General features: G+C 50.9%; 1 protein-coding gene across 1 annotated transcript in view; it reads right to left on the reverse strand.

The window, feature by feature from the left end:
- Nucleotides 1–22,142, reverse strand: part of Dscam (DS cell adhesion molecule) — a gene marked incomplete at its 5' end in the record, with an annotated part of 531,581 nt that overhangs the window by 204,457 nt on the left and 304,982 nt on the right. Inside the window, 4 exons of the mRNA XM_010636598.2 lie at nt 10,727–11,002; nt 11,954–12,250; nt 17,348–17,623; nt 21,363–21,641. Coding sequence (XP_010634900.1) covers nt 10,727–11,002; nt 11,954–12,250; nt 17,348–17,623; nt 21,363–21,641 — 1,128 coding nt within the window. The remainder of the gene's footprint in view (nt 1–10,726; nt 11,003–11,953; nt 12,251–17,347; nt 17,624–21,362; nt 21,642–22,142) is intronic.

A 22,142-nucleotide genomic window follows, 5' to 3' on the forward strand; every position in this document is an offset into this window, starting at 1 on the left:
GGAAGACAAGCGCTGGTGCGGCGACACCAGGAAGGGAACGCGGACGGGAACGGGACTGTGGAGGCACCGCCCTCGGGTGGGAGAAGCACATCCACAAGGTGCTGCCCGGCCTCAGAGAGCTGTGCACCGCGTGGGCATAGAGCAGCACGGACCAGCAGCACGCACGGGAGGGGTCTCCGCACAGGAATGGAGCGGACTCTGTCCTCCAGCAATTCTCCTTTGGGCCCTGGCCACTCCCCACGGCACAGCTACAGGGTATTCATGGTGCACTTTTTATTTTAGTGCAATATAAGTAGATATTAATAAAGAAAATATAAACGCTGTCCTATGAAAAATAATTTCTCATAACAAAACTTATTAGAGAATAGCAAGGCAAATATACCGTGTACTGTGATCGTAAAAGAATATATTTTCACTTGCTAATCTGTCTCTCAACTCATTTCCTAATAGCACTATACCTTTTATTGAATAAAACATTTTAAATTATTAACAAAGTATCTCACACTGGGTATAATTTTGAACAATTTCTCCCTATTTCACAATATCTATTATTCTCTTTGGTCCTTATTTACACATTCAATTCCTCATACCAGAGAGACAAAGGAATATTTACACGTGAGTGTCTGATTTATTTCACTTCAGGGTATGGTCTCAAGGTGCATCCGTTTACCTCGGGATGTCTCTCTCAAGCTGATCCTTCTTTATGGCTGAATAGTACTCCATTGCACCACGGCTGCCCCGCAGTGTCCGCTAGGGAATAGTGGAGCCAGGAAGGCGGGATGCCATGGAGGAGGCAAGTTTGCGCCGAGAGAAAGCAGGAGGGCCTGTCCGGTGAGAGGGGTCACGAGGAGCAGGCAGGTGGGGTGCAGGGTCTGTGTGCTGAGAGCCACGCAGTGGCATGATCTCCCTGAACCCCGAGCTCACCCCCACCCTCATGGCGTCTGTCCGGAAACCTGCAGGGGTGGGCGGCACAGCTGCGTATCTCACCAGGGTATTTTACTGACACATAAATATATCTTTATGCTTGTAACCCAAGCGATACATAGGAACACAGCTGTGTCATACGCGTGCTCTCCCTCACAGCCCTGCTGAACACACCGTCTGCCCAGTGTCCCGTGCTCTGTGCCCTTCCACACGCGTGGTCCTGGACCGAGAGCTGCTCCTTCGGGATCTGAAACACCTTTCAACATCAGAGGCTCAGGCAGGAAACGCGCGAGCGTGCGCTCACCTCCCTCCCTTCCTCACCGCTCCGTGGCTCTCGCCGCCCCCGTTTCCCAAGGTGAGCCAGCAGTGGCCAGCGGCATTTCTCCTACAGTCTGGATTCCAACCAAATAGAAGCAGCACCCCTCTGACGTGAGCGGAGAAACCGGAAACGTTCCCGGGCAAACGGGCACAGAAGTGAAGCCAGACGCGCTCAGACACGGCAGGGTCTCTCGTCTACCAGACACTCAAACCGTGCCGCACAAACACAGAACAGAATAGAAGGCAGATAGGCAGGAACGAGGGGGAAGTTCAGATAATCACCCACATTACCTATTCACTTGTTTCAAAATATTTTATATGCTAATTTGTTTCATTTATACTACCAGTTTCCCTCAGTTCATTGAAAAGAAAGTTTTATGCTATTATCTGTTTCCTTCCTTCCTTCCTTCCTTGCTTTCTTTCTTTCTTTCCTTCCTTCTTTCTTTCTTTCCTGTCTTGCAGTCCAGGCTGGTGCTGAACTCACTATGTAGCCCAGGCTGGCCTTGAACTCATGGTGACTCTCCTGCCTCTGCCTCCCGAGTGCTGCGATTACAGGTGTGCGCCCCCACACTCAGCCTGTTTCCTCTTTGTAAGACAGTCTCTTTTGTCTATGACCTGTACTCCTAGGGTCATTTCAGCCATTCTTTTAAGATTATGGTACGTGGTATATTAACTATTGTTATTCTCTAGTTATTTTATTAGGAATCTTTGCTTTACTTTTTATTAGAAGTGAGACTAGTACTAGTTTTTTAAAATTAATATCTGTTTGTATTGCATTGAAAAATAACCTCTTCCTTTGTCCTCACCCAGCCCGCCTGGGTAACATGAAATCCCGGGACCTGCACCCGGGCTTTAAATGCTGAGTTAGAGGAAGACTCCCCAGCCCCGCCCCGTCCCGTCCCCTGCACTCTCGTGCATTCTGCCCACCCACGTTACAGAGTCACTGTGAGAGGGTGACGCCTACCGAAGGGCCAGGTGGGCTTTGGGGCTTTATGTGAGAGCAAGCAGAAAGCGACACTTGCTCCCAGCGGCCAGCGGATGCTGGCGGTGTCGGTGTGCAGCAGTGAGCGCTCCCACGGGAGGGCAGCGTGGCACCTAACCCGAGAGCAGAGGTCGCAAAGAGCATGAGACACGGAGCTGCTGGTGAGGGTGGACTGAGGGCAGGGATTCCGACCCCTTCTGCCTGCCCTTCTGAGCAGCTCGGGGCACCGAGAATGGCTGTCACTCAGCCAGGGTCAGGAAAGTACCGGCTGCAAGATGAGCAGACAGGCCGTGACTTTAAGCAAAAAAGACTGCACTGAAAAGCAGTACTGTTTCCAGCGTCATCTAAGCACGCGTGTGAACACACACGCGCGCAGACCACTGTGTTCACGCCATAGAAAGACTTCTGGAAACAAGACGAGAAGGTTTGCTCCTGCCGTTGACAGCGACACTGCTGGACCCGAGCGGCCCACGTCCTCCGTGCTCTGAGGACGCCAGCCTGGGGCATGGAGCTTGCTGCCCGAGACCCAGCTGGTGAGGTATTTGATGTGCACACAGAACTGGCCCAGGGCCACCTCATGCAGGCAGAACACAGACAGCGTGCTACCGTCATGTCCTCTAATGGAAAACAGTAAAGATTATTAATTGTTAAAAACCTCCATAGACTACAGTCTTGGCCGCTGGAGTGTGACTTAATCGATATGTTTCATTTCCAAGCATTTTAAAATGCTGATTTACATGTGCAGACGTCAGTTTGGCTCAGACTTCCTGGCATTTGAGCGGGAGCTGGCACTGTCCTCGGTGTCTGATGGGCGCCAGGGGCCGGAAGTGAGGGCGCCCTGGGCGAGGTGGCAGAGGGAGCCCTAAACCGGACTGCAGCTGGCTTCACCAGGGTTCCACACGCGCCAGAGCAGCCCAGTGTGAAGGGCGCCCTGCCCGGCCGCCACACAAGAACCAGGCTGGTCCCGCACAGGCGTGACAGTGAGCCGGCCACTCTGTGCCCAGCCTGTTGCTTCTTATTTCAGTATCTACATTCGTCTACACAGAACACATGCAATTAAATAAAAGTCCTCCTATTACGGTGATCCACGCACACCCACGTTTATGGCAGCACAACACGTAACTGCCAAGCCTTGGAAGTGGCCTACAAGTCCATCAGCGCATGAAGGGATAAGGAAAATGTGGTATTTACACACCACTGAGTACTGTGCTATAAAGAAGGATAAACTTGAGTCGAGTGTGGGAAAATGGATGCACCTTGAGACCAAAGTGCTAAGTGCAGTCAGACAAGCAAGCTTAAATATCGCATGGTTTCTTTTATATGAGAAACCCAGAATATAAATAAAGAGCAAAATACAAGCTAGATAATAGGAAGCAGGGAGCTAGGTCTTTCTGAAAGGGGAGGGGACCAGGAGATGGAGGAGGGAGGGGATGAAAACCGCAACAAAGCTGTGCTGTGTGCAGCAGTGGCTCCCGGAGGCATCGATCCTGAACGGCACACACCAACCAGTGACGCCTCAACGCATACGTAACTAAGAGAAAAGTCGAGGTGGGGGGGCACAGCTCAGTGTGGACTGCATCCCGGTCTACACGATGACCCTCAAGACGGAAGGAAGAATGTTTTGATGCAATGATTAACAAACAGGTGTCCACGCTCCCCTCCATACCCACAGTGCACAAAGAAGCGTGTGTCTAAGAAATGCCCACTGAGCGTGAAGTTCAGGGCGAGTTCTGCCCCTCAGCCTCCTGCCTGCGCGAATCCTTCCAGCCAAAGCACCACGAGGGGGCTGGGTTCTACTCCGGGTCCCCAGGGAGGTGGATCTGCCTCTGAGCTCCTGGTGCAGATGCCCGGAGGCTCAGTTCTGTGCATGCAGCCTGCCCAGGCGCTGTGCTGAGCTGTCTGGGTCCGGCCAGCTCCTGGGCTCCTGCGGTCTTCCTCACTGACCTGGGGGCACCTTGCCCTCCTGTCTGCCTCCCTCTGCCACATGCATGCTCACTGCTTGGCTTCCACACCAGATACGGTTCTTGTATGCCTGAGCTTGGTGTCTTCCAGGGAGCATCGGTAACCACCACAGGGGTGGCCTGCATTCAGCGGAATGAATGTGCACCCGTGCCGGCACTGACTCTCGTTCTGTCCGGAGTCCACCCCTCGTCTCCACATGGCTTGGAAGGCTGAGGTGCCAGTTTTCTCTCTGGCCTGTGGCTCCATCTCTGCGGCTCTGGGGGTGAAGGAGGCAGTGAGGGCCAGAGGCTGCTCGTCTCTGTGTCCTGGCCATGATGGCCTTGTGAGTCCGCTCCATAGGCGAACTCCCCTGTCACATGGGGAGCTGCTCTGAGCAATGCTGGCTGAAGCGAGGAGGCACGAAAAGCAAGACACACGGAAGGCTCAGGCGGCAGCCGGGACCTCGCTCTGGCTCCCTGCGGACCCCACCGTCTCCGGCCCCAACTCTTCCCGGGCGGAACACTCCAGTCTGTCTCTTTCAATACAGCACAGTCATTATTGCTTAGATCCAGCCTCCTGTCATCTGCCTAGTAAGCTCAAGGCAGATACTTGGTTTGATCAAAAGCACAGTGAATACTTCAATTTGTAAAACATCATTCCGGTAGAGACACACTGTCATGAATCCCCCCTCAGAACCTGCCCCCTCGTTTTAAGCACCCTCGTCCCACGGTCCTCGCCCGCTCCTGCAGCAGCTCTGGAGCCCTCTTTCCTGAGGGTCTTTAGCTGCGCCGTTCTGGCTGCCTCCATGTCCTGAACTGGCTCAAAATGTGTCCCTGTCATGGTCATTCGACTCTGGGGAGGAGCTGGGAGTTGGTGACAGGTCCGGTGAACAAGTGAGGACACAGGGCAGGTGTGTACGAGCTGCCTTTCCGTTGGCTGGTGCTGGGCGGCAGCGCTCGCCATCGTTGTGACCTCACCTGTCGTCTCCGCCCTGAGGTGCGTCTGAAGTGAGGCGGAGTTCTGCGAGGGGATGCGTGGCAGTGTCCTCTACTGTAATACTTTTTTGTTTGTTTTTTTGAGACAGGGTCTCACTATGTAGTCGAGACTGACCTGGAACTCACTATGTAGCCCAGGCTGGTCTCGAACTCACAGCAAATCTCCTGCCTCAGCCTCCCGAGTGCTGGGATTACAGGATACTGTAATCCTTTTTAATCGAAACGTTCACCATATATTTTGATTAGACTCTGTACATTGATTCACAGGCCGATCCGACAGATTCAAATCTCAAGAGAGTCCTTGTGGGATTTTTGTCACTCTATTTCTGGATATCTGATGGCTGGGCTTCACTGTGGGTCTCACGAAGGGACTGGTGAACGGGTCGAAGCTGAAGCCTGCCCGCAGGCCCTGAGCTCTGGCTGGCCGCACGCAGCACACGGCGGGGCATATCTCCTATCGGGTAATTCTCGCCTGCAGAAGGGACTCCCACTCCGTCACCTTAAACAGATGTCCTTTGTGTCACAGCCCGCGCTCCAGTGCCTTGGATGACCGACCCTGCCTTGTCCCCTGGACCCACTCCCGTGCCATCTCCAGATCATCCGGCTACCTAGAACACTCCCACAGCGGGGCAGACAGCTGCTGGGCCGCACTGCACTGCTCTGGAATGGAGCTGAGCAGCGGGCTGCCCAGGCCTGCTCCGCCCCACCCAGCACACCTCACTGCAGAATTCCGGGTGGGGGGTCCCACCTGGCCTCAGCTCCGTGCATGGTGAACGGTGACTGCTGGGAGATTTCTGCAGTTCTCTGAACACGGCTGAAATCTGCAGGGAGGGAGTGCAGTTCCCGCTGCCGCCTGGGTGCCCATGTCCACACACTTCAACCTCAGTACCTAACTAACCGGGCTGCTGGCTTCTTTCCTCCAGCTGCCCTTCACACCTGCCACTCGCTGTCTGCGGGGAATCCGACTGCAAAGAGCTTCAGAGGCATCGAGAGAAAAACCCTTTCCTAGAATCCGCCCCGCACAGCACCTGCACTGTGCTTCCAGCACAGATGTCCCCCTCGTCCCTGCCCAGGGACCCCAGGATGCCTGCTGCCCTTCCTCCCCTCATTGGTCCCCCAAAACCTCCTAAACCCTTCAGGTCACAGGGCCTCTCTGCTTGAAATCTTCTGACTATGTCTCAGCCAGACTCAGCAGAGAAACACAGGCTCACAAGCGAGGCCCTGGTCCACGGGTCCCTCGTGGAGTGACCACACCACCGCGGCCTCAGCACCTGTCAGAGTCCCGCTGCCCACCTGCGGCAGCCTCACTCCCTCTCTGCTGGCAGCATCTGTCTCCTTGGCCTTGTGTCCCTCCCCAGGTGCGTGTTTGTCTTCTCACAGCCCCTGTGTCCTTGTTCACAGGAGCCTGTCCCGGCCACTGCACCAAATCCACTAAGCCAGACCAGGCCCGTCTGGGCGACACCACACTTCCCACCAGGTGACGGGAATGAGCCCCTCCCGAGGTAGCCTTTCCTCCTTTGTTAGCAAGTCTTTCCTTGTGGGGAGCAATGACTTATACTGCATTGTATGCTTATAAAGCGGGCTCCCAAAAACCAAACTCTGTGTCTGTTTCCGGAAACCAGTGAGTTCTTCTTTGAGGTACCAGCTTGTTAGAGTTGTTTTCCATCACTTCACAAGGATCAAGCTTGAGACACTGATTTATGTGGGTCTGGACAATTTTAAGAATAAATGTTCATGATCAGCCAGGCGTGGTGGCACACATCTGTAATCCCAGCACTCAGGAGGCAGAGGCAGGAGGATCGTGGTGTGTTTGAGACCAGCCTGGACTACATAGTGAGTTCCAGGTCAGTCTCAACTAAATAGTGAGACCGTGTCTCAAAAAACAAAACAAACAAACAAAATAAATAAATAAATAAGAGTAAATGTTCATGAGTCACATGGACTTTGCTTTAATTTGTGTCTCCTAAAAATTTGTATTAAGATATTTGTACTCTTTTGTCTAATAATCCTGCATCTGGCAATTTTCTGGAAATCATGACTCTTAAAAGCTGACGAAGACCAATGCATAAAGAAAGTCACTGGACCCAAACTCTATGATTTTTTTTTCTGGTACTGGGAGTCAAACTCAGGACCCTGCACCCGCCAGGCAGGTGCAGTACCAGTGAGCTACATCCCTGACTCCTCTATAATGTTTGCACTTCAGAAATATGCTACATTTTTAGCACTGGAGTCTACATTTTCAAAGTGTGGACCACAGATCTCTGGGATCCCCAGGACCTTGCAGAGGGTTTTGCGAGAACAAAGCTATTTTTATTGTGATGCTAAGACATCGTTTTCCTTTCTTGCTGTACCGATGTTGTCCAGGTTGGCGACTGGGACCCCAGGGGCCCTTGGCAGGGTCACAGCAGTGACACCAACGTGTGCCCCTACTCATGGCACTGCTCACCACTGCGTCCTCGGAAGGGTTGGCTGGTTTTTAAGGCCAGTTTCACTTAAGGATGCTTGGTAAAAATAATAGACTCATTAATTACTGAGAGGGGGCCCTTTTAATGCTCTGTGCAAGGAAATGGCAAGGGTGACAGGACGACGGGGTCTCCCTCCTGAGCAGACCGTGGTCTGGAAGCAGAGTGCACCACCTGGGCTGCAGCCCCAGCACCTACTTCATGGAATTCCACTTTTTCCTACCAAACAATGGTGGACTGAAAATTACAGTTAGTGCAGACTTGTGTGTCGGGCAGACATTGTCTTGAAAGAGAGAAACCTGAATGTGTGGCTCCTGCATCATACTTGACAATGTGCTGTGGCAAGTAAAAAAGTTCACCTTTTCAAGAAAAGAAACCCTAGGCTTTTATGAAATTTTTATCTGCTATGGGCACAGGGAGCCTGCTAACTGCACGCACAAAACCAAGACTGGCAGCTGAGCCCAGGGAGGAAATTCTGTGGAGATGGCGGTCTAAGTTTCCTAAGCTCGGAGCCTCGGCATTTCCTGGGAAGGGACATCAGGCCCCTCATGTTCCCCCACCTGAGCCTCACATCTTGGAGGCATGGTAGTCACACTGGGGGTTCCCAGGCCCCAGGCCAGGCCACAAACCATGCCTGCCCACTCAGGCCTCATGCACATCCATTGCATGGGGGTCTGTTCTGCCCCTGTGCACTCTGGCAGCTGTGCTCGCTTCAGTCAAGACCAGGAAGTTCAGAGCTCCCCTCCTGACCCGAGAGTGGAGACTCGGGTGATTGGCAAAAGTCTGTTAGTTGCTACCCTTGACCACAACATATAGTCTAGAAAAGTAAGAGAGCATTAGCTGCCTTACTAGTGAAGTTAGCTTGGTCAGTGGGTAACGTGCCTCTCTGAAGCTCACTCCTGCCCACCTATGAGCTCAGTTCTGAAGACTGCCTTGCAACTCCTACCTGGGAAGATCTGGGAGCTGAGAGGCTGACACCTCGCACACCCTTGCTCAGCCCTGCCTGATCCCTATTCCATAGCCTCAGTTTGGTGGGCTGCCAGGATCTAAACCTTCTTAGGGAGGCCACAGTAATGTTAATGAATGTGCCAATTCAATATTATATACCGAATTATGTTACTATTTGGAAGTGCTGCATAATTAGCCATTGATTGCTGGCTTCTGAATGACCAGTCTATCGAGTTATAGAAGTGTGTGTAGCTGGGACACCACCCAGAAGCGTTGACAGGCCCATGATTTTTAAGGCAGTAAAGTAGGAACATTCATTAGTGTGGCCTCTGGTTCTCCACGGAAACTCACCTTTAAGATATAGCCATGTTTTTATTCTATGTATATACTGAGCACTACTGAGTGTTTTTTGCTTTTATTTGATTTGCCTCCACTGACTGGAAGAACAACTCAGTGAGGGTGATAGAGAGAACTTGTGTAAATAACCAAAAACCTACAAAATGTTAGGAAAACTTAGAATGACTTCTGCTCTTCTAACTGAAGTCTGCTTGGTTTAGCTCAAAATTAACAGACACTGGAGGCATTAACCACAGAGTGAGACATCTGGCCTCATCCTGAGATTACAGGGAACATCCAGACCCCAAGCTCCAAAGTTTTATGAGCCACATGACTGTAAAAGTATCAAGATGAAAAGAACAACTATATAACTTTGCTTTGCTGACCTTGAGTACCCCCTTCCTGTGGGCTAGGACAGATAGCTAGATGAATCTTAAAGGTAAACTCCCCAACCACGAAGAATTGCTACACCTGGGTTAAAGTTGATGTCTTGTGACTGTGATTTGTGTATCAGTGACACTAACTGAGAGAATGAAAATGTAACCACTCAAATGAGATCATGGCTGTAAAACCCTATAAAAGAGGGAGCTGTAATCCAGTGGGGGGTAGATCTCTAGCACTGCTTTTGGGTGCAATTGGCCTTTTGTTAGCGAAATAAACTTTTGTTATTTTACTTCCATTTTGTGTCACTCCATGTGCCATTTACCAATTCCTTCCACAACAAAGGAAGGAGCCTGCTCACCTCTGTCATTGTTTCACCAGTGCCCGCAGCTAGCAATCAGCCTAGAGGAGATGTTCCAGAAACTACAGTTAAAGAGACAAACACTAGGAATCTATTTACCTAGAATTTATAATTATTAGAGAAAACTCCTCAGGGATGTAGTAATTTGAGAAGGACTCCAATTATTTCAGTGCAGGTCTATCTAAGATATAAAACAAAATAGTATTCTGCTCCAGTGTGTAACAAGTATATTAGTTTTATACATGCAGGTGTGTTCCTAAAAACAGGAGAATTAGCAAGGTTTGTGGGTAAAGAAGGCTGGGGACAACCAGGGGAGAGGTCTGGAATGTGTCACCAGTGCACTAAAAGAAGATCCCTGGCACCTGGGTGATTGCTGGGCATCCGAGGCAGGCAGCAGGCTGGAGGCTGCTAAGACAGATTTGGAGAACTGCTTTATAATAATTTAAAAATGATTACAACTACTTTCATGGTGCACTTCACATGGAATTTTGCAAAGTTGAAATTTTTTTCTTTTATATTCAGCCAAGGCAACTGACTCAGGAGGAGAAGAACAAGATCCCCAAGTGCCTGTAGTCCCCTGGAGCTACATGTCCTCGAGTGGACCTGTCACTCTACTTGTGTTTGGAAGTAAGAAGACTGGGGTTGGGCTGCAGAATCGCCAAGATTCATCCTGACCTCCAGCCACAGCTTTGTGTGCTGCTACGCTGCTATGACCAAGTCCTCCTCTGTGACAAAACATCTCCTCCAGTCAGGTTCTAAGAGAATCACACTTTAGGAGTCTTCAGAAAAGCCAGATGCATGTTCTAAAATGATCTGACAGACAGCTCAGTAGCTCAGCCAATGATGACTTTCTTTTATCTATTTTGACTTGCTCTCAAACAGTGCTCTCCGGAAAACCCACAAGCTGCACATTCCCATGGCCAGGAAACGAAACCACCTGCTGGGAGAACGTAGGGGCAAGAAACTCATCTCACGCCCCTGTCGTGCCTCTGCCTTCCAGCCACCCCACCCCGAACCCATGTTCTGAGATGACCCCATGTTGTGGGAGCAGAGTGCACACAGCAGACGGATAGGTTACCTTTCACAGTCACGTGGACGCTCTGGCTGGTGGACAGCTGCGGCTGAACCAACACGTTGCATGTGTATTCGCCTTCATCAACCTCTTTTTGTACGTCCGAGAGTTTTAGAGTCCCATTGTTCTCAAATGCCACCTGGCGGTGGTTAAAAGGAAGCAGATTAGAGTTCTTGTACCATTTGATGGAGTAGTAGGGGTAGCCAATCACACGACAGTGAATGTATGTGTCCCGTCCTGCTATTGCTGTGATATTTTTCATTGGTCGAATGCTTGCAGGCCCTGGAGAGACATAAAGAAACTCTTGAAAATAATTGAAGTGTATATCTCACGTGGGGAAGTGAGTATGCTTTTCCTCGAGTTATAAACAGATCATTTCCACATAAGCTCATCTTTTCCTGTTAAATAAAATTTTAGGCATTTGGCATTTTCAACTGAGACATCTTGCTTTTATTACTTTCAAATGAACTGAATGAATGTTTAAAACTTTCACCGCCTATGACTTCTATGGAGATATTTTGACTTATGACTTCTACGGAGATACTCTGAATCATGAGATCACAGGTAATTTACCCAGTATAAAGTCACTGGCCTACACTGCATGACTGTGATCTCCTTGTGAAGATGCCGGTAGCCACTGTCCTGTGGTCTGACTCTCTCTAGCAAGTGTACGATGACAATGGAAATTGTGCCACCACCATGGTGAAGGTGAGTTAAAGATCACGTACATGAAGGCTTCCCATGGATGGAGTGGAACAGAGAGAAGGAGAAAGGAAAGAGCATGCAGAGCATAAATGAGGAGAGGAAAGGTCAAGTGGACAAGTCTGAAAGGCAAGAGAGAGGGAGAGAGAGAGAGAGAGAGAAAGAGAGAGAGAAGCTGACTAAGGAACCAACCAAAATGCCATTTCCAACATTACAGAGAGAGAGAGAGAGAGAGAGAGAGAAGCTGACTAAGGAACCAACCAAAATGCCATTTCCAACATTACAGAGAGAGAGAGAGAGAGAGAGAGAGAGAGAGAGAGAGAGAGAGGAAAGAAGCTGACTAAGGAACCAACCAAAATGCCATTCCAACATTAGCTTGATCGGTGCCATTCCCAGAAGGAAGGAGCGGGCAGGACATGGGCAGGACGGCTACTCCGTCTGGCATTCCAGGACTCAGCGCAAGCATGCAGAACCCTCTTCTCCGGTACAATGAGTTATGTGTGTTTTTCGAGGAGCTGATTTGACAAGCACCTCTTACGTTTATTCGAGCCTGGTACAGGACGACTCCCGCAGAGTTGTTGGCCGTGCAGCGGTAGACGCCCCCGTCCCGGACCTGGGCACTGGAGATGTTCAGGTAGCTGACCACATTCCCCTCGGACGTGATCATCTGGCTGATGCGGTGGCCACCGCCCTTCAGGATCGGGTCATCGTCCAGGGTCCATGCGATGGTGGGCAAGGGCGTCCCCTTCACATTGCACATGAGGGACACTGGCTCGGCGGGGCTCACCACTTTCTCACTAAAGGCAGAAATGATTTTGGGAGTCCCATCTGCAGGAAAAGAAATCATGGGAGGAAGTGGCTGTACGTAACTGAACAGCTGCTGAGGGTGCCTGCTGCATGCTCGGGGATACACGGGGGTTGGGGGGAGGCAAGCACTGCTCTGTGCGCCCAGCGTCACTGATCGTGATGCCCTGGGGTTTCACTACTTTCACAGTAGGCACAGGCAACATTGGTGAGCTTTAAGAAAACACGTAGCTCTTTCCCGACTGTCTCAACAAGAGGAACAAGTTCACAGCCTAGAGGTTTGTGATAAACAGTGGCAGCTTCCAAAATTTCTCCAGCTCAAAGTTCATACCTCCCCACCCTAAGCTGCAGGGGACCCACACATTGCTGGACACGGCTTAGCTTTCTGCTTCCCCCAGGTGATTTAGGGATTTCCTACCACAGGATCACTCAGAAGAGTAAAGCAAACCACTGGGAGTCTGGAGAGCTCATTGCCATGGTTTTCTCTTTTTTATAGATGTAATTACAAATGGCACTTGTGTGCAAATGTCCATGCAACTGCTGATGAATACTGTGAAGTCTGGCTCTTCCATCATGTGTTAAATATCTCTTTAAGTGTTATAAGTGGGGTGGTCATAAATTTACCACCCAGTCTGGAATGCTTTTGGAAGTGGAATATATGACAATATTAAATAATTATGCCAAGAAAAGAGGTAGGAGCCAGAACTGTTCAAGGCAAACTCTAGCTTGCAGAAATCACCATAGGAATTTCCAAAATGCTTAACAACGATCAAGTGACTTTTCTATCACACGTCAGCTATTTCTCTCATTATATGGCCATCATTGCAAATACATGTTTCTTCTCCATCTCTGCCTTTCCATTAAAAGGAAAAATGAGATATACACATATCAAACAAGACATATGAAGGCTAGCAAAGAAGTCATCAAGAGGCATTCTGGGCCCAGCAAACAAATCAACACTGGGGATTTTCCCCAGGTATCAATGGGTCGTTTGCACAGAATCATGATCATATGCAACAATACTTCTGAATCTGCTCATAAAACTTCCTGGCTTAAATCTCTCTCTCTCTCTCTCATGCTCAATTAAAAGGTTGGTCCCATAATGAAAAGTATTGATTAATAATTTTTGTTTTAGCCAAGTGTTATCTGTTTATTCTGGAACAACTGGAAAGCACAGATACAGAAAGAGGGGAAGAATAAAACTTAGCTTTGCTTGCAAATCTGCCAGAGAAATAGAACTGTCTTACAGTTCCAAATTCCCCAAGGAAACTCATTCATCACTCAGCACCTTGGGGTTCGGTTCTGAGGCCAGCTGAGTCACCGAGCAGGGTCCCGGCCGTGTGTGTGTGTGTGTGTGTGTGTGTGTGTGCGCACGCGCGTGCACACGTGTGCACATGCACTGTGCTGATGGCCCCTCCCATTTCTGCTACCTCCTGCTGGAATCATCACCTGTGCACCCAGCCGGCGTTTCCAGCAGTGGGAGGAAGCGCTCACATTGTGTGTTTCCCTAACCCTAACCCATATGCATTGCACTCCGGGGTCCGTGGGTGGCAAACATTTGCCCTTTCCTGTCACAGATGAAAAAGAACTTGAAGAATGCTGAAATGAAAAAGCTGGGCTGCTTTTCTTCAGTGCGCGGCAGGCCTTAGGCATGGCCCATGGTGCTGAGCCTGGAATCTCGCAGGGCAGCTCAGTGACACCCTGAGGATCGCATGTTGTACAGAGCCATCACGAGTGCATGAGTGGACAGAAGCAGTGCAATTCTTCTTTGCAGTTCTACCTTTCCTGTAAGGGAGCCATGGTGAGCCGTAAACTTCTCCGCATTGATTTTTTAAAAATTTTAATTGTTCCTGGGTTTTCTGAGACAGGGTCTCTCTATGTAACTCAGGCTGACCTCAAACCCATGGCCGTCCTCCTGCTTTAGCCTCCCAAGCGCTGGGATTACAGGCCTGCACCACCATGCCAGGCTATGCACTGATTTCTCTACCAAGCCCTAAAAACCGAAGTGTTTTTATCTGTGTAGGTAAGAGTATTAGGCATACACTGTGACCATGTGGTGGGCATTGTATGTTCTTAACACAACCACCGAAAGTTAAAATTGCAGAGCTTTATGTTAAATATAATAGTCACCACAGACACTGGCAAATAATTTAAACCATTCTGTCTTTTGTGTTCTTGCCTCTGTCTATGTTATAAACTCTATAATAGCACTATGATTTTCTGATCCACTAATTTTTGCTCAGAAAAGAGAAAATCCCTCCTGTCACACCTAACATTTCACCATTTCTAGCTGTCAGTTTCCACGCTGGGTCCTCCCCTCCGTCTGGCTGGCTTCTTCTACCTTCCTGATGTGCTGGGCTCCCGTCCTCACCTCCTCTCACTTTGGGCTATGCAAACATCTTTATTTTGCTTCAATTTTTAAAGATTACTTTTGTGACAGAAACCCATGTTGGCAGGGTCTTTTGTTTTATCTTTTCAAAAATTTAAAGACGTCGCCGCACCGTGCTCCTCCCGCAGGTCCCCAGGAGGAGTCGGGGACGTGGCCTTGGTGCAGGCTTCTCCCTCCTCTCATCCTGCGGCAGTTTACCTGTGCCGTGTCATTCTGTTTTCTTTTTATGAGGGTTTCCTGTGTTTTCAGATCTGCAGCTTTGTTTTTTATGTCAGATTTGAGGCGGTGGCAGGATTACGTGTTCTGAGACTGATTCTTCACCTCCACCTGCTGGAGCTCTGGACCCCTGACCGTCGCATGGAGACCACCGCCTCCCGCCCAGTGCCCCCCTCTGCAGTCGGCCGTCTTTCTCTCCCTGCTGCAGGCTGCATGATTTCTTTCCTTTCCTTTCAAGCTCACTGCTGCTTTCTTTTTCCTTCTCCAATGCTGTGCAACAACAAATACAGCGATGTGTTCATTTGTGCCGACTGATTTCACAGCGCCTGTCTCTCTGCGGCCCTTTCTCGTGTGCTCACTCATTCTGCCCGTTTTATTTAACTCACTGGACACAGACTTCCCATGGCACCTGCACGTCCAAGTCCGTCTCTGCTGATGCTGACCCCGGGCTCGGCAGGTCTGTTTCCATGGTGCACTTCATGTGTTGGCAGCTGGTGACAGAGCCCTGTTGCTTGTCATCTGTTCTCATGCTGTTTTCACACATCCTGTTGCTTTTCTCCTGGAGCCTGGGATCCCCCCACAGTTCTGCGGTGCAGGCATCCGAGGGTCGGGGGCTCTCCAGCGTCCTCCTCTCCAGGGGCTCCAGTGTAGCTCTGCCTCCTCCAATCCAGATCCTGAAAGACTCGACCCGCTGTGTCTCTTCGGCTTTGCTCTTCCTCCCCTGCCCAGCCTGAGCGGGGTCCTCAGGACGGTGTCAGTGCGGACGGCGTCAGTGCGGACACTGCCAGGCTGTCCCTTCTTCCAGCTCAGGTCTGCTCAGTCCGCTTGGAGAATTTCTCCACATGGCCTTTGTCTCCCCACAGTTCATAGCTAGCATGCTGGGGTGCGAGTGAAATGCATCCTGCTAGCTTCCAGAACGGAATCTGTAGGTATTATTTTCTATGACTCCATTGTCGAGAACTGGTTGTGTCTGGCCCCAGCGTACGTGGCCTCCCGGAAGACTCCCTCAGATCATGCAGCTGGCGTGGCACTGGAATTTTTACCATTTTCTTTTCAGCCACAGCCATTTCGGTGGGAACAATGGGTGCCTTCCTCAGATGCCCCTTAGACCCAGCTCTACAGAGCCTATGAGGTGCTTGTCTGTAATTCCAGTACTGGTCTTTTGCTACATTAGCACTGTCATCTCTCAGCAGGGAGAGAAATGAAATGAAGCTTCTTGTCCTGAATGGAAGCTGACGTGCGACAAACACATCGGAGAGTGTGCTCCTCGTGGCCCTGCCCAGCCGTGTGTCAGTGACGGCTCTCTCTGGGGATGGGGCTGACGTGATTTTCCATCTGTGAAACCCTCCGGGCTGTCACTGTCTGAGAGCCGAGCCTTTCGGCATCATTAGGGATTATCAATGTGCTCTTTCGGTTTTCCCAGTTGGAGATGCTAGATGGTTGCCAAGGAAACGGGGCCCAGACAGGTAATCTCTTGTTTCCCTGTGAAGAACCTAAAAATAGTGACTCCAGAAGGACCAGAGTGCATTGTCATTAGTGATGAGGCTGTGTGCAAATCAATCCCTTTCTGTGCTTAATTATTACCCGCAATGAGATATCACACATTTAATCTGAGCATGATGCCTTCGGCTAATTTCACCTCTGCTCCAAAATCTTCACTGTCTGCAGCACCCGGCCCAAGATAAGAATCCCATTTCTAAGCCAGCTGCCTCTTAAAAATTAACCAAGGGTAAAGAAGCAGGAAGAGAAATATTCACTTGCCATCAGGACATGCTGAAACCTGCTTTAATGCATTACTGGGCTTTATTTATTCCTTCTTTGGGCTGTATGAAAATCATTTCATTATTTTAATAGGTTGATAACAGATGAGTGGTAAATCATACCCAGTGACAGTATGTCCAGCAAGACACACAATTACGCAGACAGAAGCTGGTGCAATTATCTGGTGATAAACACACGTCTTTCTTAACTGTCACACTGTCTGTCTCTGGCCGACTGATGAGCTAGGAGACCTGAACATGCAGGAGGCAGTTAGGAAAAGCACATGGTGAAACACACTTCGAGCTGCGATTATGCCCAAGACAGCGGCTCCTCCTCCACCCACGGAAACCTGTGAACATCTGCAGGTGCATGCAGGCCCCGGGCACGCCTTCCCCGCTCCCCACCAGCAAAGGGCAGCAATGTCTGCCGTGTTTTGGTGGCCACGACAGGGAAGGGGAGCTATTGGAACGGGTGGGCAGAGCAGGCCAGAGATGCTGGGATGGCAAACATTCTGCCACCAAACAGGCATCGCTGCCCGAGAATGCATGCCTGGGGGACAGGACAGGTCAGCAAGCCCTCGGTGTCAAGTGCCAGGCTTTCCAGCTGGACAAGTGACTCTCAACACAAGTGGGCGACATCTGTGCGACCTCAGCATGCTGCCCTTGGATTTTTATCTGAGTGCTCTCTCTGCCAGACTCAGCCTGGCCACAGGGACAGCACAGCTGTGTCTGGGCCCCTCTCCCGAGGCCACTGACCTTCAAGCACCACCTGCACGTAGTCCTGAGCGGACAGCTTGTCCCTGCGCACGAAGCACTGGTAGGCGCCCCCGTCGCTTTTGACCATGTGATCCATGATAAGGTTTTCGCGGTTGACCCCTGTGACTCTCACATTCTTCCCCGGGTTGAGGATTTCACCGTTCCGGTACCAGGACAGCTCCTGGTCCTCAGTTCCAGTCACGCTGCAGGACAAGGAAACCTGGCTGCCCACGCTGCTCTTAACCTTCCGGGGACTGATGGTGGCTTTCAGTGGCTCTGGAGAGGGCGAGAGGGGAAAAGAAGGTGACGTCATCCCTGGGCAGCATCTCCTCCGTGTGTTGGACTTGTGATATCTTTCCCGGTCAGAATGGTTTCTAGAGCACCATTTTGGGGGTCACGCTTTTGCTACGTGCCTCTGTGGGCCTTTTCTTCATTTCAGTCAGTAACGACTAGACCCATATTGGGCAAGCTGCTTTCTCAGGGAGGGTATTGTGGGGTTGGCGCTGGCCCTAGATACTAAGTGTCAGATGCCAGCTACCAAACGGGACACAGGGGCCTGAACATAGAACTCCTACTTGCCACGTCCCAAAGTAGCTGGGAAGGCTGACCTTCATCTACGCTCAGACACTCTTACACTCACTGCCGTGCTGCATGGGGCTTACTGGGGCCACTAACACCTGAGGAAATCAGGTGCCGTTAAGGTGCATGTGCACAAAATAGAGTGAGACAGGGCAGGAGGAGCAGAGAGGGGTGGCACGCCCATTCCTGAATGCTCATGTTCCAATCCAACAATCCAGTTCAGTGTAGAAAGTATTTACTGAACACCTATGCCGGGCAAGGACGAAGTTAAGCTCACTGACGAGAGCGAGATGGACAAAACCACCAGTCCCACTGGTGTGAGCCACGGCGGCACCAAAGAGTTTTTATACATTATTTATGTCGTCTTCCTATCATCTTCTCAGTTTGGTGTTATGGCTGCTACTTTCCAGAAGAGGAAATGGCCATGCAGAGAAATTATGTAACGTGACCAAGCCCACCCCGCAGGTAAATGGCCAGACTAGGCTGTCATCCTGGTTGCTCCTGACTTAGCACCTTGACAAACCATGAAATCTATGGGTCCGAGGAGCTCAACCTTTCACTCTAATGAGACAAGGACAAGAACAATCGCTAGAGGGCCAGGCAGAGTGAGGCTAAGGCCAGTGGAGGCAGAAGACATGGGGAAGGATCAACGGGGAGGCCAGGAAAACCCCTACTATCCAGGGTGAGGAGAACTGAGGTCGGCAGGGATCCACAGGGAAGTCAGTCGGCTTCTCATCTCTGTGACAGAACACCTGCGAGAGGAAACTCGAAGGAGAAAGGGGTTGTTTGGGCTCAGGGTTTCAGTGGGTTCCATTCATGGTAGCCTAGCTCCAACATGGCCTCCAAGACTGTGGTGACGCAGAAACATCATGGTGGAAAACAGGTTGACCTCACAGTGGCCTGGAAGCAGGTAGAGGGCTAAAGAGCCAGACAGCATGTACTGGGGGTGTCTTCCTCCTCTTACTTTGTCCCACCTGGGCCGCCATCCTCTTAAATGTGGGTCTCCCCTCAGGTTGCTGTTCCTGCCAGTTGTCTCTGAAGCTCTCACAGACACACCCAGACGTGGGCTTCACTAACTCCCTACCAGCTTCTCCATCCAATTAAGATGAGGATCGAGATTAACCCTCCCAAAGGGCAGTACAAGGAAGACTTTCTGACTTAGCTTGGATCCAACATAAGGCCCACGAAGGAGAAAAGTGGGAGGAAAATTATAAAAGGGGTCTGGAAGAAGCTATAAGAGACCTTGAAATTTTGTAATAATATCAGAGAGAATGAAGAAAAGCATTCAGGTGTTGAGCAAGCAAGTTGCATAGGCAAATACATTGTTGGGAAAATCCATGGATGGTTTGTTCAGGACGGCTTAGAGGGGAGGGTACTGGTCAGTAGGGGGCGCCATGCATGTCTCCTGGAGGAGCCTCTGAGACCCATCCTGGAGAGGGACAGCCACAGGGCAGGGCTGGGAAGCCCCCTCAGATTGACATGCAGGACTTAAACCCAGAGAGGGATCAAGAGGAAAGGTATACTTTTGGAAGACAGCAGGAAGAATTCCTCAGGAGAGCCATTTGGAAGACAGAGATGGCAGAGACTTCCGTTTGATTTCCTGTCCTGTTTTCTGCAGGGCTCAGTGGCAGATATAAAATTGGGAGACACATGTGGCTGACATTCAGAGAGAAAGCTGAGGCTAAGCATAAAGGATTGGGGTTTCCTTTCAGAAGGATGGGATTTAAAGCCAAAGGAATAGAAGGTTAAAAAGAAAAGAGCTGGAGGAGTAGAGTGTTCTGAACTTGGGAGCCAAGGGAATGCTTTCCATGGAGAGAGGCAGTGAGTGCTGCTCTCCCACAGCCACAGGAAGTGTGGGGAGGGACAAGGGAACAGGTGAGGAGCCCTGGAGACTCCTTCAGGTGTGACAGAGGGCAGCAGGGGTGGACACAGGAACCCAGGTCTTCCTGCAAATAGGCTCTAAGATGCAGACAGTGAGGGAGTGAGGGGGCGGGGAGAAGCAGAGGAACAGGGGGAAAGAATTTCAGAACTGGAGTTGAAAACAGTTGCAAGCTTCACCCTGGACAGGGATATGGGCTGCTTTTTGTAGGCAAGTTTAGAGGAATCTTGCAAGCGGAGGGAGCACACAAGAACACAAGGGATTTGTCAGGGGACTGGAAAGAAGTTACTTTTAGCAGGGTTTGGCCCAAATTTGGGGGAGCAAGGCAATAGGAAATATGACCAGATGGGTTTTTCACAAGATGCCTTGGAGACCAGCCTAAGATACAAATTTACTTGATAGAAAATGAGGAGTAGTGAAAGGCATTTGAACATAAAGTTTCTGAACTTGTGGGCCTAATTTCACCAGTTGTATTATGTGGCTTAATCCACAGGGACTTCTACTAGAGTTGCCATGGTACAGACATTGTGCTCTGTTCCTTGCACCCCAGCCTGCGCACGTGAGTGAAACATGCAGTGCTCAGGGAGTCACTGGGATATTTAAGTGCATTCTCTTAGGCGTCCAAAAACCCTGTCAACACTGCTGCCATCACTGTACTTGACCCTGAAGAGGTTGTTCTGTAAACAGACATGGGGCAGGAAAACAAATCAAGGCAGGAAAATGCTTCCCTCTTCTGTGTGCGGGCCTGTGGTTCAGTCTGTTGAGCTTAGCTCGTTAAATGAAAGTGCTAAAAACACTGGCTGTGTGCAGTGGCACATGACTGCAATCCCAGCACTTGGGAGGCGGAGCAGGAGGATGGCTACAACTTCCAGGCCCTCCTGAGCTAGGTACTGAGTTCAAGACCAGCCTGAACTACACAGGGAGAGCATGTTGCAAATAAATAAATAAACAAATAAACAAACAAATATATAAATAGGAGCAGTGTTCTACTGGCAACTAAGAGACATCCCTGTCAGGCCAAGGCCCTGTGGCCTAAGTCTAATTCTGGTCATGTGACCTTGGGCAATTCACCAGGTCCTGGTTTCTGCCTGGGTAGGGCTGAGGGCCCTGCCTAGGGCAGAGCCCTCCTGCCCCTGGTGGCCTGGCCCCCGCCTCCAAGCACCCAGTGAGCTCACTGCCATAAGCGTGTGGACGCCGTCTGCGGGATGTGCATCAGGAGCCAGACCCGCACTGGTGACCCCGCCGGCCTTTGCGCTGCTCACAGCCCCCTGGAATGTACAGAGACGTCTGCAAACCGCCCTCTGCGGAAAGCGGGGCCTCCTCACGTGCTCTCAGATGAGCCGGCCACTCTGGGTCCTGCAGCCAGGGCAAGCTCTGGGGACACTCTCTGGGGGTGCGCTTGGTCGTCCCCTTGGAAATCCAGCCGTCCTGTGACATAAGGACCTCAAGGTGTGGGCTCCGACCTCAAGGCCTCACTGCGAGGCCCCGGTCATTCTGGAGGGAGCAACTCAGGAGCCCCAACGGGGAGGCGCCCCGCGGCCAGGCCGTGTGACTTACGTTTCACCGACAGGCGGCCAATCACCTTCGCGGTTCCGTACCGGTTGGACACCTCGCACACATAGCTGCCTGAGTCTGAGGGCCGGGCGCTCTCAATGAGCAGGCCCGTCACCGTCTTCTGGAACCTTCCCGAGAGTTCCAAGGGCGAGTTGTCCTTCAGCCAGCGGTAATCGGGCTCAGGGTGGCCCAGCGCTCTGCAGGGCAGCTCCACGCGCTGCCCCGCCATGGCTTTGCGGTGGTCAAACCCATCCAGCATGGACGGGGCCGAGTTCGCTGGGTCTGCGGAAGGAAGCAGAGCTCTCAGGGGCGGCTGAGGCGGCGGGGTCTCCCGGAAACCGGGCTCCACGCCTCCCAAGGGTGTACGCAGAACCCCTCTGAAAGCACATCTTCAGGGTTTGTATGGGGACAGAAAATGAAAACCCTAATGATGGCCTTTCTGCCCAGAATCAGCTGAAGCTCACACACCAGTTGGGGCTCCTGTTCACTTGCAAATAAACTGAAATATCCAGTGTGATCTTTCAGTACACATTCTGAGCCCACATCGACCCAGGCCAGCCTCCCCCGGCCCAGCTCCCCTTCCACAACCTCCAGTAACCCCCATTCTCCACCCAGGGAGACTTTATTTTTTAACTTCCACATTGGAGAGAGAACAGGAGACACTTGTGGTTTCCTGTGCCTCACTTATTTCACTTAACCCAGTGTCCTCCAGTTCTATGAGTCTTGCTATGCAATGAGATTTCACCCTTCCTTGGGGGCTAATAATTCATCTATCCATCCGAC

Source organism: Fukomys damarensis, unplaced genomic scaffold (assembly GCF_012274545.1).
Source record: "Fukomys damarensis isolate Sample0158 unplaced genomic scaffold, DMR_v1.0_HiC HiC_scaffold_24, whole genome shotgun sequence".
Lineage (NCBI taxonomy): Eukaryota > Metazoa > Chordata > Mammalia > Rodentia > Bathyergidae > Fukomys > Fukomys damarensis.